Raw genomic sequence first — 13399 nt, forward strand, 5'->3', positions numbered from 1 at the left:
CTTGCCATGTTAGCTGTAACACTGAATGATTCATTTCAGCTTTTTTTGTTCGTTGTGTGTCCTCTCAATCTTTTAATTGCCTTTTTTCTGCAATCTCATCTCACCAACTGTACTGGACATGTATGATAGTTCTGACCTGTTATCTTTTGAACGTAACTTCTGTTGTCTTCTTTTTCTTTCCTGAATACCTCTCGCTCTTCCTCTGCCCCCTGCCTTTCTGAGCCTAAAGCAAACCATCACTAATCTGCTTTCCCCAATGCGTGACTAATAAGAAAAATATGAGCAATAATCTGGAGTCTGCATGTGTGTATGTGTTTTGTTTTGTGTGCATGTGCGTTTCTTTTATGGCCTTCCTTATCTCAATCAGGACGTTAGAATCAGCTGCTGATCAGTGGATTTCCTTTGTGAAAAAGATACTTGTGACTTTGTTTCATAAAAGCTGTGACTATTTTACTGTACTCGATTTATAAGAGAAGAAACAGAACAGAACATATTTATATATACTATAAATATGATAAACTACAGTATGTCTGCCACCAGAAATGTATGGAGGTGAGAAAGCTTTTTGTTCTGGTGCAACATCCCTGTTGTGAAATCCATATTATCTAGAGAATTCCATAATGTGGAGCCTAAAAGACCACCGAGTCATGCACATATGTGTGTATTTAACTCACGTTTCTGTGCTGTAATGTACATGTGTGTGTACACTTACACACTTGTTTGCTTTAGGATTTACACATTAGTGCTGGCCAATAATTCTCTCTGCCATTGTCCGAAATCCAAGGTTGAGAGCAGAAGCCACATATGGTAGTGCTTTGCTGGGAAACAGGGATTTAATTTCTTTAAGATGTCAGTCGTGCCCAAAGATTTCGAGTGAACTGAGTAAAATAAACTTTCCTTTTTCAACAGATACAATCCAACAGAGCAGGTCAGGGCTGAGATGTAAGTGGATTTTTTAGGATGCGATGGAAAACTTTGTCCAAATCTGATCTGACAGGGACCTGAGGACAGTCATGCCCAATAAATCTCCATGCATCAGCTAGTCTGACTCACCGGATGAAGACTGTTGGTATAAGCCTGCCAATGGCTGACTATTTCAGTTGGCATTCTGCTCCCCTTACCCCATCAGTGTGTTAGCATTTATAAAATCCCTACATACTGAAAATGCCAAGTAAGCCTAACCCTAACCTGGTCACTAAGATAGCAGTTGTTAACTTTCCTTTTATGGGGATTCAGCCATTTTAATGACAAGGCTCGTCTCCCCGACACTATTTTGCAGGGGCACTGTCGCTGCATCTTTGGCTTTGAGCTGCTCAAGACGATTGTAATTGGTTAAAAGAAATACAAACAAGCCAGAGCATTTTTTCTGCCTATAGCAGAATGATAATGGGAACAGCCAGACCTTTCTCAAGCACTACCAAACTTTTGTGGGGTTAGGTCTGGCTATCATCATCAGCATCGGCAGACTCAAACTGGTGGCTCGACAAAACAAGACAACCAGGTAGACACCTATGAGTAGACCCCAGGATGATTGGTTACAATTGAAAATATATTCAGACATAGTATGCCGACAGCATCATGATATGCCACCAATTAATAAGCAGCTTCATTCAAAAAGAATATGTGGCCAATACATGTCATTTCTCAATTATGAAGGACCACACAGTCAGAGCTGATAGTGAGTCCACACGGATCTACTGTATTAGACATATTGACACACAGGCCCAAGAGCTGTAATTTGCGGGTTTATGGTGGGTAAGCAGAATCTATATCTACATGTGTGTTCTGTGTCTTCTTTATGTGCTCTACATGGACATAAGTAAAGAGTACTTGTTGCCAAGGTAGCAGCTTATGGGAATCCAAATAAACATTAAACAATAAACGTCCAGGAGAAACCAGGAACAGTGTTGCAGACTTCATACACGTAGGACTTTAATTTGCGGACAAACTCCTGGCACTCCGATCACGCAGTAAAAGGATAACAAGCCTGTGTGCAGTCATACAGCGTGTATGTTCGTGAATGTTTGTGTGTTCGTGAGATCACTTGACATGCCTTGAAGTGCACAATATAGCATCTGTACTCATATTCAGTACTTGTCTCCTTCTGATACTTGTACCTCTTTGGTTCTATGATGTTTTATGAAAGAAACAGTTTGTTGTAGGAGGTTTCTTTTCAATCGATCTTGTTTTGAGAGGAGACTATTATCCTAGCCACCTTATTAGCACCTTGCTGAGCCACCTTATTAGCACCTTGCTGAGCTTCACAAAATGTGAAACTTTTATTAACTTAACTTTTATTTAAAAACATAAAAATGCTGTGCAGAACTTTCATCTTTTCATCTACCCTTAAAATAATGGTTGCTTGTGTTTGCATGTGGACGTACAGAATATTCAAACCTGCACACAAGAACCATTAACTTAACATCTCATTGTCCCTGCACAGTGCAAATCTTTAGCCATCCCTTACTGGTTTATTTCTCCTGCTTTAGTGCCATAATCTAAATTGTTGCTGTGATCAACAAATACAATTTCACTGCAAAATGGACGATCCAACATAAAGCTGTTGTTTTTCTGAACCCCAGCACCTGGTTTAAAAAATACATTGTAGTACAAGACCGATCCATTGTTTGTGTAAGTGTGTGTGTCAGCCTCCTGCCTCTATTGTGATCGCGGTCAGTCCATCAAAGCCCGGAGAGGGTGTCGGCGAGGCATTTGGGCCGCTTGTCTGCTTCACACTTCCTTTGTTTGTGTGTGTGTTTGTGTGTGTGATGGTCCAAGCCTCTGTCTCCCTACACTTCCTCCTGGCCATTGTGTGTTTGGCAGCATATGCTCCCCGCCCCACCACCCCCCAACCCAATCAGTGTCTTATTGGGTTGATCCCCCTCGACCATGGATGAGCTATTTCTGGAGATTCCTGTTATGAAAAGATTATTCCCTTCCCTCCTCACTCATTCACCCGCTCTCTCTTCTCTCTCTCTTCTCTCTCTCTCTTTCTCTCTCGCACGCACACACACACACACACACACACACACACACACACACACACACACAGCAGTTAAACTCATTATCTCAAACTGCATCGGTGAAAGGCAGAGGACACAAACTTGTCATTGGAAGCATTTAGATTCAGGTTTAAAGGACAGTGGCGGTACCTTGCCTCTGCATACAACACAATCTCACACACACGCAGTAAAATGAGAAAGTAGCACTGTAATAAATACATAAAAGTCACTTTCTTCCCTGTTATTAATTACTTTATGGACTTGTGACAAGCATCTTTATGACTTTGTTATCAGAAATGCTCAACCACAAAACAATATCAGTTCAGACACTTAGACACGTACACCTAACATGTTCTTCTCCATTTTAGAATGACCTCTGCAGGCTCATCATTTGATTATCTCTTTTGTGAGTCTTTGTTGACACGGCCTTGGGTGTTTGTGTGTGTTTTGGACTGACACGTCCGTCCGCTGACCCTCACCTGGCCCCGATGTTTGGGGTTTAGGGATAGCAGAAGAGGGGAGCGTAAACCCCAAGGCGAGCCCAGAGGAGCGCTCTCCATGGCGGAGGAAATTCTTTCATCTTTCTCTCACTTTTCTATGTGTTTTCTCTGTTGTTTTGTCTCCTTATTTCTGTCTCAGTAAAGTTTTTTTATACTCGTTAGTATTTTATTTTTGTTCATGCTCATTTTCTTTATTATTTACCTCTTACAGCCCCTCCCTCTGTCTCTCAGGGTCAGAGGTGACACTGTAAAGTTTACAACCTACAACAGTAGCTTCACCCAACAACCCAGTAGTAACAGGTTGGAGGAGGGGCATACAAGGCCACTTTTATGCAAACAAAATATCTGTGGTTTATGTATTTATTTTTTTTGTTCAAAATAAAAATAATAATTTAGAGAAACAATAAAGAACTGCAACCCAAAGCAAGCCCAGTATTAATAAAGCCTGTTACCGCCTCAGTGTAAACAGTCATTTTCGTTGAGGGTTATGCCACAGTAAATCCCATGTCTTAGACATGTTGAAGAAAAGGGCTTAGCATTCTTCTTGTGTTTGTCTGCGTTTGCATGTTGCAGGATGTCTGCATGTGCATTCATCTCCGCTTTACAGTACCTGCACACAGCTTTAGTTCAATCCTCAACCACCGGACATATCCAGTCTTTCTTCTTTTTCTTTTTCCTAATCTTTGTTATATTTTTTCTATACTTGGAAGACTTTGGTGGTGGAATTGTTTGTGGAAATCAAGAGGACGCTGGGTCAAGAAACCACCCCCGAAAACCAGCGTACAATGTTCGCAGTTAACGTTCTGGAAGGAGGTGGTGTTATGGTGTTTAAATGGCGACCAAAACCTGCTGTTTCTCACAGGAAGTCGGACATCCTCCAGTCGTTTCGTGGTGATCAAAACAGGTATTTTAAGCCAAACCATGACGTTTTTCTAACGCAAACCAGGTGGTTTTTGTGCCTAAACCTAAGCAGAGCATAAACACAGCATTATGACAAGAGGGAAATAGAAAATCAAACCTAAACAAGTAAAGTTGCAACGTAAAGATATGTTAATTTTGGACTTGTCTGTGGTGTTGCAGAAAGATACGTAGCTAACAGTAATTCTGGTGATTGGGTTGTTGTTAGGCTGGTTAGGCAATGTCATGATTGACATAGATTTTTCTCCAATCAGAGGGAGGAAGGGGAGAGATCAATGTGAAGAGGCTATGAGCAGACAATTTCAATCAATGCATTGGGGAAAATAGCAACTATAAATGGAAAAATAAGAAGTCGTCCGTCAAGAGTTTCCTATCAAGCAATAATATTTTTTAAAACAAGTTCCAACAACTGCAACATGGGATTTCTTTCAAACGACTTGACAAGAAAAGAAGCCTAAATTTGTACATTACAAGGAGACTTGGCAACTATGTTTAGAGCAACTGGAGACATGAGTAAAATTTACTATGACTCACGAGATAATCCCTCTAACTTCCCTTAAAATATGCCTTAAAGGTAATAGTGTTTATTTGCGTTCCCTTTCGAAGGAAAAGTTACATATAATGCAGGCTTAATCCCGCGTGTCTGCCTGCTGTAACACTGATGCATCTCCTCATTTCCTCTCTTTTGTCCAAAGCCCTCATTATACCGCTGTGTATTTGATCTGTATCTGAATCATAAGCCAAACAAGCGCCTGACTCTGACGAGCTTTGATGAATGAAAATTGTAGACGCTTCCAGAGAGACACACTCATTTGCCCCCGAGCAACTGGCAGCAGCGGCAGTCTGCCTGTCTGATCTTTCACACTTTACCACACACATTCATCAACAATCGCTGGCATTATTGGGTATTTATCACAGCAAAACAACATGAGAGCGTGTTACCCCCTCGACTTTGCGCGGGGTTGTTGACCCATCTCAGGCGAGGGTAGCTTTGGGTCGGGGTTTTGGGTGCAGCCTCTGGGTGGTCGCGTTTTTGTGGCTCAGGGATTTGGCCTTGTTTGGTAATCTCTCTTCATCTCTCCTTCCTCTCATTGCTCTCTCTCTCTCTCTCTCTCTCTCTCTCTCTCTCTGTCACACACACACACACACACACACACACACACACACACACACACACACTAACAGACCATAATTATCTTTAACCCTCCCTTCAGGTTACAGATTTAGAATAAAAATCACAAGAGGTTGTTCCTCCGTTATGAGCTCATCAGGGTCACGTTTTCCGTTTGCGGTATTATTTGATATTGGTACGCTGATGCTGATCAGCTGACATAATGCTAATGCTTTAGCTGGATGTGCTAATGGGTAGCGAGATTTAATAGTTTTTGAATACTGGCCAAGCTGATATCGAATGCTTCATTAGACTCATTGATTTAAATCAGAAAGACTAGTTTTTATATAGTTGCTTGCATTTTGTTGACAAAGAAACTTTATGAAGTTACTTAGGCTTGGGTTCAATCAAACACCAAAGAGGTTTAACTCTCTGTTAGATAAACTGTTATTAAACTCTAATAACTAAAATCCAAATAGACTTATTTGGGATTTGGGAGGTGTAGTGCTGCGTAAAAGGTACTGTCAACACCAATTACATACCGTATATAAAGCTTGTAAAAATCCCATGTATTAAACCAGGTTTTTACAGCTGGAGTCTCTGAGTCGCAGACTTCTGACTCATGTCATCTGTTCAAAATCATGTTTATAAGCTACTCTCATAACATTAGTAAAGTCATGAAATAACAAGGTGATACATTTGTGTTTTTGTTTTTAAAAATGACTTGTATTTCCCAGAACATGAAACACTGTGTTATGTAGGTATATTTGAGAACAAGGTGATTACATTTGTGTTTTTACGGCTGATGCGTTAATAAAAGTATTATTTTAGTAAACCAAACACATCAAGTGATTTCCACTGTCTGATAAACTGTATAGACTCATGATTTTGCCCACTTTATTAGCTCACAGGATCCCTTTTGGGTGAATCACTTGTGACTCCTCAGTCAGCTGGGACCGATACAGCAGCCAACAACAGACTGCACTGTTAGCCAGGATTTTCTGCATCATCCTTTCCTCCCCTCGCTGTCCAAGCTTTGGATTACACGTATTTCCCTGCCACACGGTGACTCGCCTGGCTCTCTCTTTTTGCACCATCTCAGCGCCAGTGTGTCACCATGGCAATAACACAGAGCTGGCTGATGCCAAACACTGACCTCGTTGAGGAGTTCTTGGAAAACGGTGGATGAAAAGCCCCCAAGGACTGAGGAGGAGAGGGGAAAACTGAACTGAATGTTTTGAAATAGACCAATTATAAATGAGTAGCGTGACTTTTCACCATGCTCTTACAAAACCATGTAAATCTGAAAATTATCAGCAAGGCATCAACACTTTTTTTTACCTAAATGAGGCATGGAAAAAACATATTTAGACATAGAAATCCAAAAGTCTATTCAATCCTATTGTTGCAGTATAATTAGTAATTAGAGTAATTATACTGACGTGCTTGTAGATGCTTCCAAAGTGCTGTGCTTTGAAAGTTTTTACATCATCACTACTTCCTAAAATCCGCCGTGCATCATGAGGACAAACTGTGTTGTTATTGGTGGTGTGCGTGCGTCAGGCGCGCCATGGGCAGGGGCAGGACTGCAGCGCATTACCATACCTGCAACAGTTCTCTTTTCACTGCTCCACTTGCGCTTTTCGGACTAATCTCGCTTCACAAAAGAGCGTCTCCCAGTTGTCTCCAGTATTTTCTAATGATATGCAAACTGGGTACCAACCTCCGAGTCAAATGCTGCTCGTTAGGTGGTTGAGGCTCAGACGAGGAGGTGAATAGAGGGGAGTCCCGGGGAGCCCACATAATCACTTTCGATTTCTTTTGGGTGACATTTGTTTAGCATATTTCAGGTGATATAACTTAAATATATTAGTAAGGAATAAAAAAATAAGAAGAAGATCAACATTAATGAAAAGCTAAAGTGCAGAGAAAAGTTAAGACCCGCTTTGGTGTCATGATTAGCGCGCTTTAAAACATAACTGTGACATATTAAACTTCATAAATCCCCACACACAAACACTAATATGATCCGCTGAGCTTTGTCTGAGTGGATCTCCAGCTCCTTATCAGGTGGGGAGCAGCGTAGCAGGGGTGGTGTGGGTGGAGCCAGGCAGAGTTGCCCATTCCTAAAGCTTGAATCACTCCACTCCGTCCCCATTCACATTCCTGCCGGGGGACCGCTTCATTCAGGGACTCGCAGCGTTTGGAAGGATTTGAAGATTGTGGGATTCTTGTTTATCGCAGCCAAATCAGATTATAACCATGGATTTACGGTCCCGCGTAACGCTCAGAGGACATACACAGCAGCCGGCTGTGTAGTTGAAGTTTTCTTTCTGCTGGATTTATCATGCGGGCTTCGCCTTAACAGTGGAGTCGACCTGACTGGACAGTCGTAGCCTGCCGGGGCGCAGCCGGGAGTTTGGTTTTATGCTGAGGCTGCTCGCGACAGAGACATTAGAAGATGATATTAACGCGTAAGTCAATTCCACTTCATTACCATGAGTGTTTAGAAATTATTATTGTCGATCGTTTTCTATTTAAAGTAAACATGCAAATACATTCATGCAATTTCCTGTTCATCCAGGAGAAATATATCTCACCTTTAAGCGTATGTAACAGTCTCATCCTCAGTTCCTTTCAGTATTTAAGACTCTGCAGGTTTGCTTAAATTTTCCTCCAAGTAAAACACTCTTTAAGTCGTCCTTAAGGCGCAACGCTGCGGGCTGTCAGATAAGAAATCTCCCCGCTTTGCGCATAACTCCGTGTCCCCAGTGTCCCCCACTCACTGCTTACATTAACGTAGATTTCATTCAAATGACGCACGACTCTATGGAGCCTGCGTCTGTGACTTGATGCAAATCTGCGTTTAAAATCTCTTTTACGCGCACTGGCGCACACTGGCACGGTTCTTGTTGGATGAAACTTTCATCCGTGTTGTGAAAACGAGGTCTAAACTGGAATGTTCAGCCTAAGTCGTGTTTAGTGTCTTTTATAAGATTATTAGTAGGTGTTGTACCAGTCAGCGACATTTCTGCCATCCCAGTGCCTCCAGTTTGTTTAACTGCCCTGCGCCTTTTGCCTGCCTGACTGCCGACCTTTTGCTAACGGGGGGTGTGGGGGGGCATTTGAGGGGATGTGTTGTGGCTGTATAAAATCCCGTTTTCAGTGCGGTGCTGGCAGGCTCGAGTTGATTTGTGGGCTCCGGCTCTTTGTTTCAACTGTTTTAACTGTTAGACCAACACATGGCTCCTTATCAGCTGCCTCGGGTGTGGAACAGATAGGAGCACACACTGAGCTTCAGTTGAGCCATATAACCGTCAAGAACTGCTCTAAGACACTCAGACATTATGATGAAAGCTGGGTGAATATCACCTACAGTAACCACTAATCTTGGGAATGTCTGACACTGACACTGTCCCTCCACACACACTTGATGAGTGACTCAACAGAGGAGTCGTCAACTTACAGAAATACTCATATTTTTCTGGCTCCTGCTAGATGTCTCCTAATTTTTTCAGTCCGCAACGGGACTAGATGGGTTAGCAGTTGTGGTGGGAGAAGAGCAAATAAAGGAAACACACCTCATCTGCACTCTTTGTGAAGCAGGAAGTGAGCTGGGGCCTTATCTGAAAGATTTACATCCAGCTGGCACTCTGCTTCTCCATGTCCTGTGAGGAGACATATGTTCATGTTTTGTTCTTACCTTCCCTCTGCTGAAGGTACTCTGGCAGTCCTGGGATCTGTTTCTGAATGAGGGTACACAGTCTGTCATCTGGCTCTGGAAAGCTTATCATAGGTTTTTGAATACATCTGGTCACCTGATCCACGTCTAGGACCCTCCGTGTGAGCATAAATCTTTCGTCAGGGGGCACTGGGTCCTTTGGGGTTAGCTCTGCGATGATCCGTATGGGCCAGCTGTGTGTTGCATTCGTGCCTGCCCCGGCTGGTGGTAGATAACTGGAATGGACCATGGTAGTAACCTCATTATTCTTTCGTGTGTGTGTCAACAGGGCCATAGCTTGAGGCCGGCCAGATGGCGATATTCCTGGCATCGTCTCACTTAGCTAACAGCCAGACCCTCTCAGGGAACACCAGCTGTCTCAAGCGTGGAATCACAAAACCTAATACCCATCAGGAAAAAAATCTGTTATCGCCCATCTTGGCATTCCAGTAGAGTACTAGAGGGATTTTACATTGGTCACGTCAAAAAAAGCTGTTGTCTCCAGTTGTCCTGATGCTACGGTACCGATTCAAGCTGTTAAGGGCATTTAGATCATTCATTAAATAGTTTAATGGATCATGAATCAGCCAGAAACATGTTCTTCAAGTTCACGAACACATCAGGAGTTTGTCCTTGTCACCGTTGAGGTGAAGGACAAACATCGGCAGCATCCAGGCTCCTGGCTTTGCTTGTTGTAGATTACTACTGAGCCACAGAGTCTGGCCTGGTTTTATCACATCACCTGTCTAGACCCACTTTGCAGCTCCTTCAGAACAACCCACTCAGACCTTGAGTTGATAAGAACTCTCTCGCCTGCCTTTTGGGTCATTTTAAAGGGCGGCACTTTGAGACCCGGCGATGATCGGGTAATTCCAGATAAGCCACCTCAATTCACAACAGTTGTTAGTCAAGCATTCTTCTCTATCTGCCAACTTCAAAGACGCAGGCTAGGTGATAACTGTATTCAGACTCTTGACCTCCAGTTTGCCATGTATGTAGCAGAGCCTTTGAGGTGGGGAGCAGCATCCTTTGTTTGCTAGCTGCTGACAAACTCCCACTGGAGCTGAGCATTCAGACTCGGCCAAGCCAGACCCCGCTGCCTCCTGCGATGGAGGGAAACACTGGTCGGCAATTGTGAGAATTTCCTGCCACAGGAAAAGGAGAGAGGAGAAGGGCCGAGCAGAGTCGAAGTAAGCGGAGAGAGCAGAGGGTATGGGGGTGAGAGCAGGGAAAAGGAAAGCAAAGACTATGATGGATAATTTTAGAAGTCGATACCGCTGGGCAGTGGGTGAAGCTTAAACCCTGACTGGCCACTCACCAATACAGCTTTGGTCAAATTCCAGGGGAAAAGCCTCTCGTGATCCATATGAAATCTCTATTAGCATCGGCTTTGCTCTTATTAGTCATGTTATCTGCTGATAATCGCTCTCATCTCTCTTTCCCACTGAGAAGGAGTGTGTCTCACTGTGCTGTTTTTGCTCATTCACATCAGCCAGAGCTAATGTGAACGTTCCGACTGTGAGGATTTGTCTGCACTTCTATCCAGAAAGTAGTTAGATGTTTAGTTAAAAATGTGTCTAAATAATCAGAGGAAGTAGGATTTTTTTCCATTTAACTTGTCCTGATGATGATTAAGCCACATATCCACGTCTGCCTGTCCCGTGCACCAACGGACATGCTACAGACTTCCTGTGTGGCCCCCTCAGCAGGACCAGGAGTTCTGATCTGGTCTGTACTCAGATACAAATCAACCCATCCAGCTGTTGTCCTGAAGCCAACAAGGCCACAACCAGGGCCAGTAGTAAGACAACCAAACAAGAGAGAGGTTTGGTTTAGCAGAAGGTTATCTTTTGCAGTCAGGGAACTACATGCTGCTGTTACCAGATGTTGCTCTGGTGCTCTTGTAGCTCGCAGTCGGCTGCCTTTGGGGTGAAAATGACAAGGTTCTTGTCGTCTGGTGTGTATTTTAGAATATCTACATTTATCTGCACTGACTATTCTTTCTAAAAGTTGCTACTACTTTAAAAAAACCAAAACTAAATGTAAACCAAAAAGGAATGTCTCCTGAATGTTTGGCCAACTGTAGCGTAACTTCTTTGTGAGGATGTAGTATTTTCAGTTCTGTTGTTGGCTTTGAATCTTTGGTGCTGGCCTGACTCACATTTGTAATCTGTTGCACTTCGGCCAACTTGGCACATGTAGCTCAAGCATCAGCATCATTATCAAGGTAGTGAACTTTCTATGTGAGCCTAACTCAGTGATTGAACATGTTGAAGTGCTTGCTGTAAGACATATTTGTCCAGTGTGGCTTTGTAGCTGTCTTTAACCATGAGGACATTTGGTTAGTACACACAATCACCGGAGCCAGTGTTTGTCTTGGCTGCCTCTGCGCCTATTATCTGGCCAGGAACAAACGAAGGCAGGGCCTTTCAGCCGGGTGGTCGGCGGCCACTGCAGCGCCGCTCAGCTCTCTTCCTGTGAGGGAAGCAGGAAGAGGAAGTGAGGTAGTTCCCTGGCGAGGGCTGAGGAATTGGGTTGGACAGTGAGGGAAGAGAAAAAATAAAATACATCCTTGAATCTCAAGTAATGGCAGCAAACTGAAACGTAAAGGATTGGGAGGGGTTCTGTAGGATGACATTTTTATGACTAGAGTGGCTGAGATATTCTTTTAAACCTCTTTTATGGCTTTGTTGATCTAGATTTTTTTTTTTTATTTCAAATCCAGATACAGAAAGACTTTATGTGTGTGGCTCTATTGTTAGGTTGTTTGTGCCAGATGCCCCTTGCCCCTGTCCACTTCCTGCAGCCAAACAAAAGATAGAAACATATTCTTGCTTCACTCTGTGAATGAATGGAGACACAATGTGGTGCAGTGACAAATATTATTCAGTTTTATCCATCAGCGTGGTGAATACTGTCATTATTTTGTTTCCTAGGCTCACCAAGCCCACATTATGTCATTGTAAAGTAGATTTGACACACATTCTAGCCCAATGGGGTGTGTCACTGGATAGCTTCCCTCCAAAGGCCCTTAATGGATCCCATAGCCCTCTTTTTTGGGGTTTGGGGGTGGAAAGCTAACCATGTGTTTGTATGTCTGATTTGCATTTCAATAGCTTTACTGTCTTTTGAGTGGTTTGTCTTTAAACATGAGGTTGGTCTTTGCAAACACACACAGACTTGCATGTGCACACACACACACACAGATACACAAGCAAACACAAGAATTTCTAGCCATACGCAGTGCTCGCTCTCAAGAATGTTGGTATAATTACCCTTTGGTTTCTACGTTCCTCTGGGTTCACTACGCTCCAAAAATACTGAGCCCAACACACCCACCGAACACACAGCTTCTGAGGCATTCCATCTCACATCTGCAAGGAAAAGTAGAGCTCATCTGTCAAATACAATCGTGTTAAAACATAGTTGTTGATGTGTTATGTGACACTTTGGTGCACGCTGGTGTCACGATGGTGTGCTTAAGGAGTACTGGCCCCTGCAGTGGCAGAGGGAAGACCTTGTCTTGGTCGTGTCACACCTTGTTGTTAGTGGGTTTGTCTGCCGTCTAGGCTTGTTGTTGGTATGTAAATGCTCGTATATGGTTGAGCCCAGACCCCTTTGCAACAGTAGTGTTCTTCTGACCTCACTGTCTGTCTGACAGAACTTTATGGTTACCTTTCTTTTGTCCATGTCAAACCAATTCCAGCTTGTTAATGTCTTTTTGATTTATTACACACTTATCTCTTTATCTCTACCAAAATGGTAAAGACTTCTCCTTTTATGCTCTTGTTCTTGAGCTTGAGCTAAAAAAAAATATAACAATTACTTGGTGTAATTTAGTCTCGAAATGAGGTGGAACCTGCCCGACTGGAGTTTTGAAGATAAAATAAACTGCTCTGCATCTCTTTACCGGTGGTTACTATTAGCTCAGTCACGCTCAGCCAAACACAGCACCCCTTTAAAAGCGCAAAGGACATGACTACAGAAACGTAAAACTTTCCTGTCTGAATTTCAGCCCTACACGCACAGTTCTCGTATTGGTAACAGGATTGGCAAGTACTTCCCTTTCGTGTTTTGCAGCCATTCTATATGTTGTCACTTTCATCCATGGTTTACTAGTGTCTCTTCCTGCCTTTGTTCCACTGGT

At 43.0% G+C, this 13399-nt stretch overlaps 1 protein-coding gene across 7 annotated transcripts in view; it reads left to right on the forward strand.

Moving 5' to 3' along the window:
• dlc1 (DLC1 Rho GTPase activating protein) overlaps positions 1-13399 on the forward strand; it is a 93029-nt gene that overhangs the window by 59623 nt on the left and 20007 nt on the right. Inside the window, exon 1 of one of the 7 annotated variants that reach the window (XM_084363752.1) lies at positions 7711-8005. The exons of the other annotated variants lie outside the window; for them this stretch is intronic. Within the exon in view, the coding sequence (XP_084219878.1) occupies positions 7993-8005 (13 nt within the window). The 5' untranslated portion in view covers positions 7711-7992. Of the gene's footprint in view, positions 1-7710; positions 8006-13399 lie in introns of those variants that run through there. 7 annotated transcript variants of the gene reach the window in all.

This window comes from Pagrus pagrus, assembly GCF_965226575.1.
Source record: "Pagrus pagrus genome assembly, chromosome: 2".
NCBI classification, from domain to species: Eukaryota; Metazoa; Chordata; class Actinopteri; order Spariformes; family Sparidae; genus Pagrus; species Pagrus pagrus.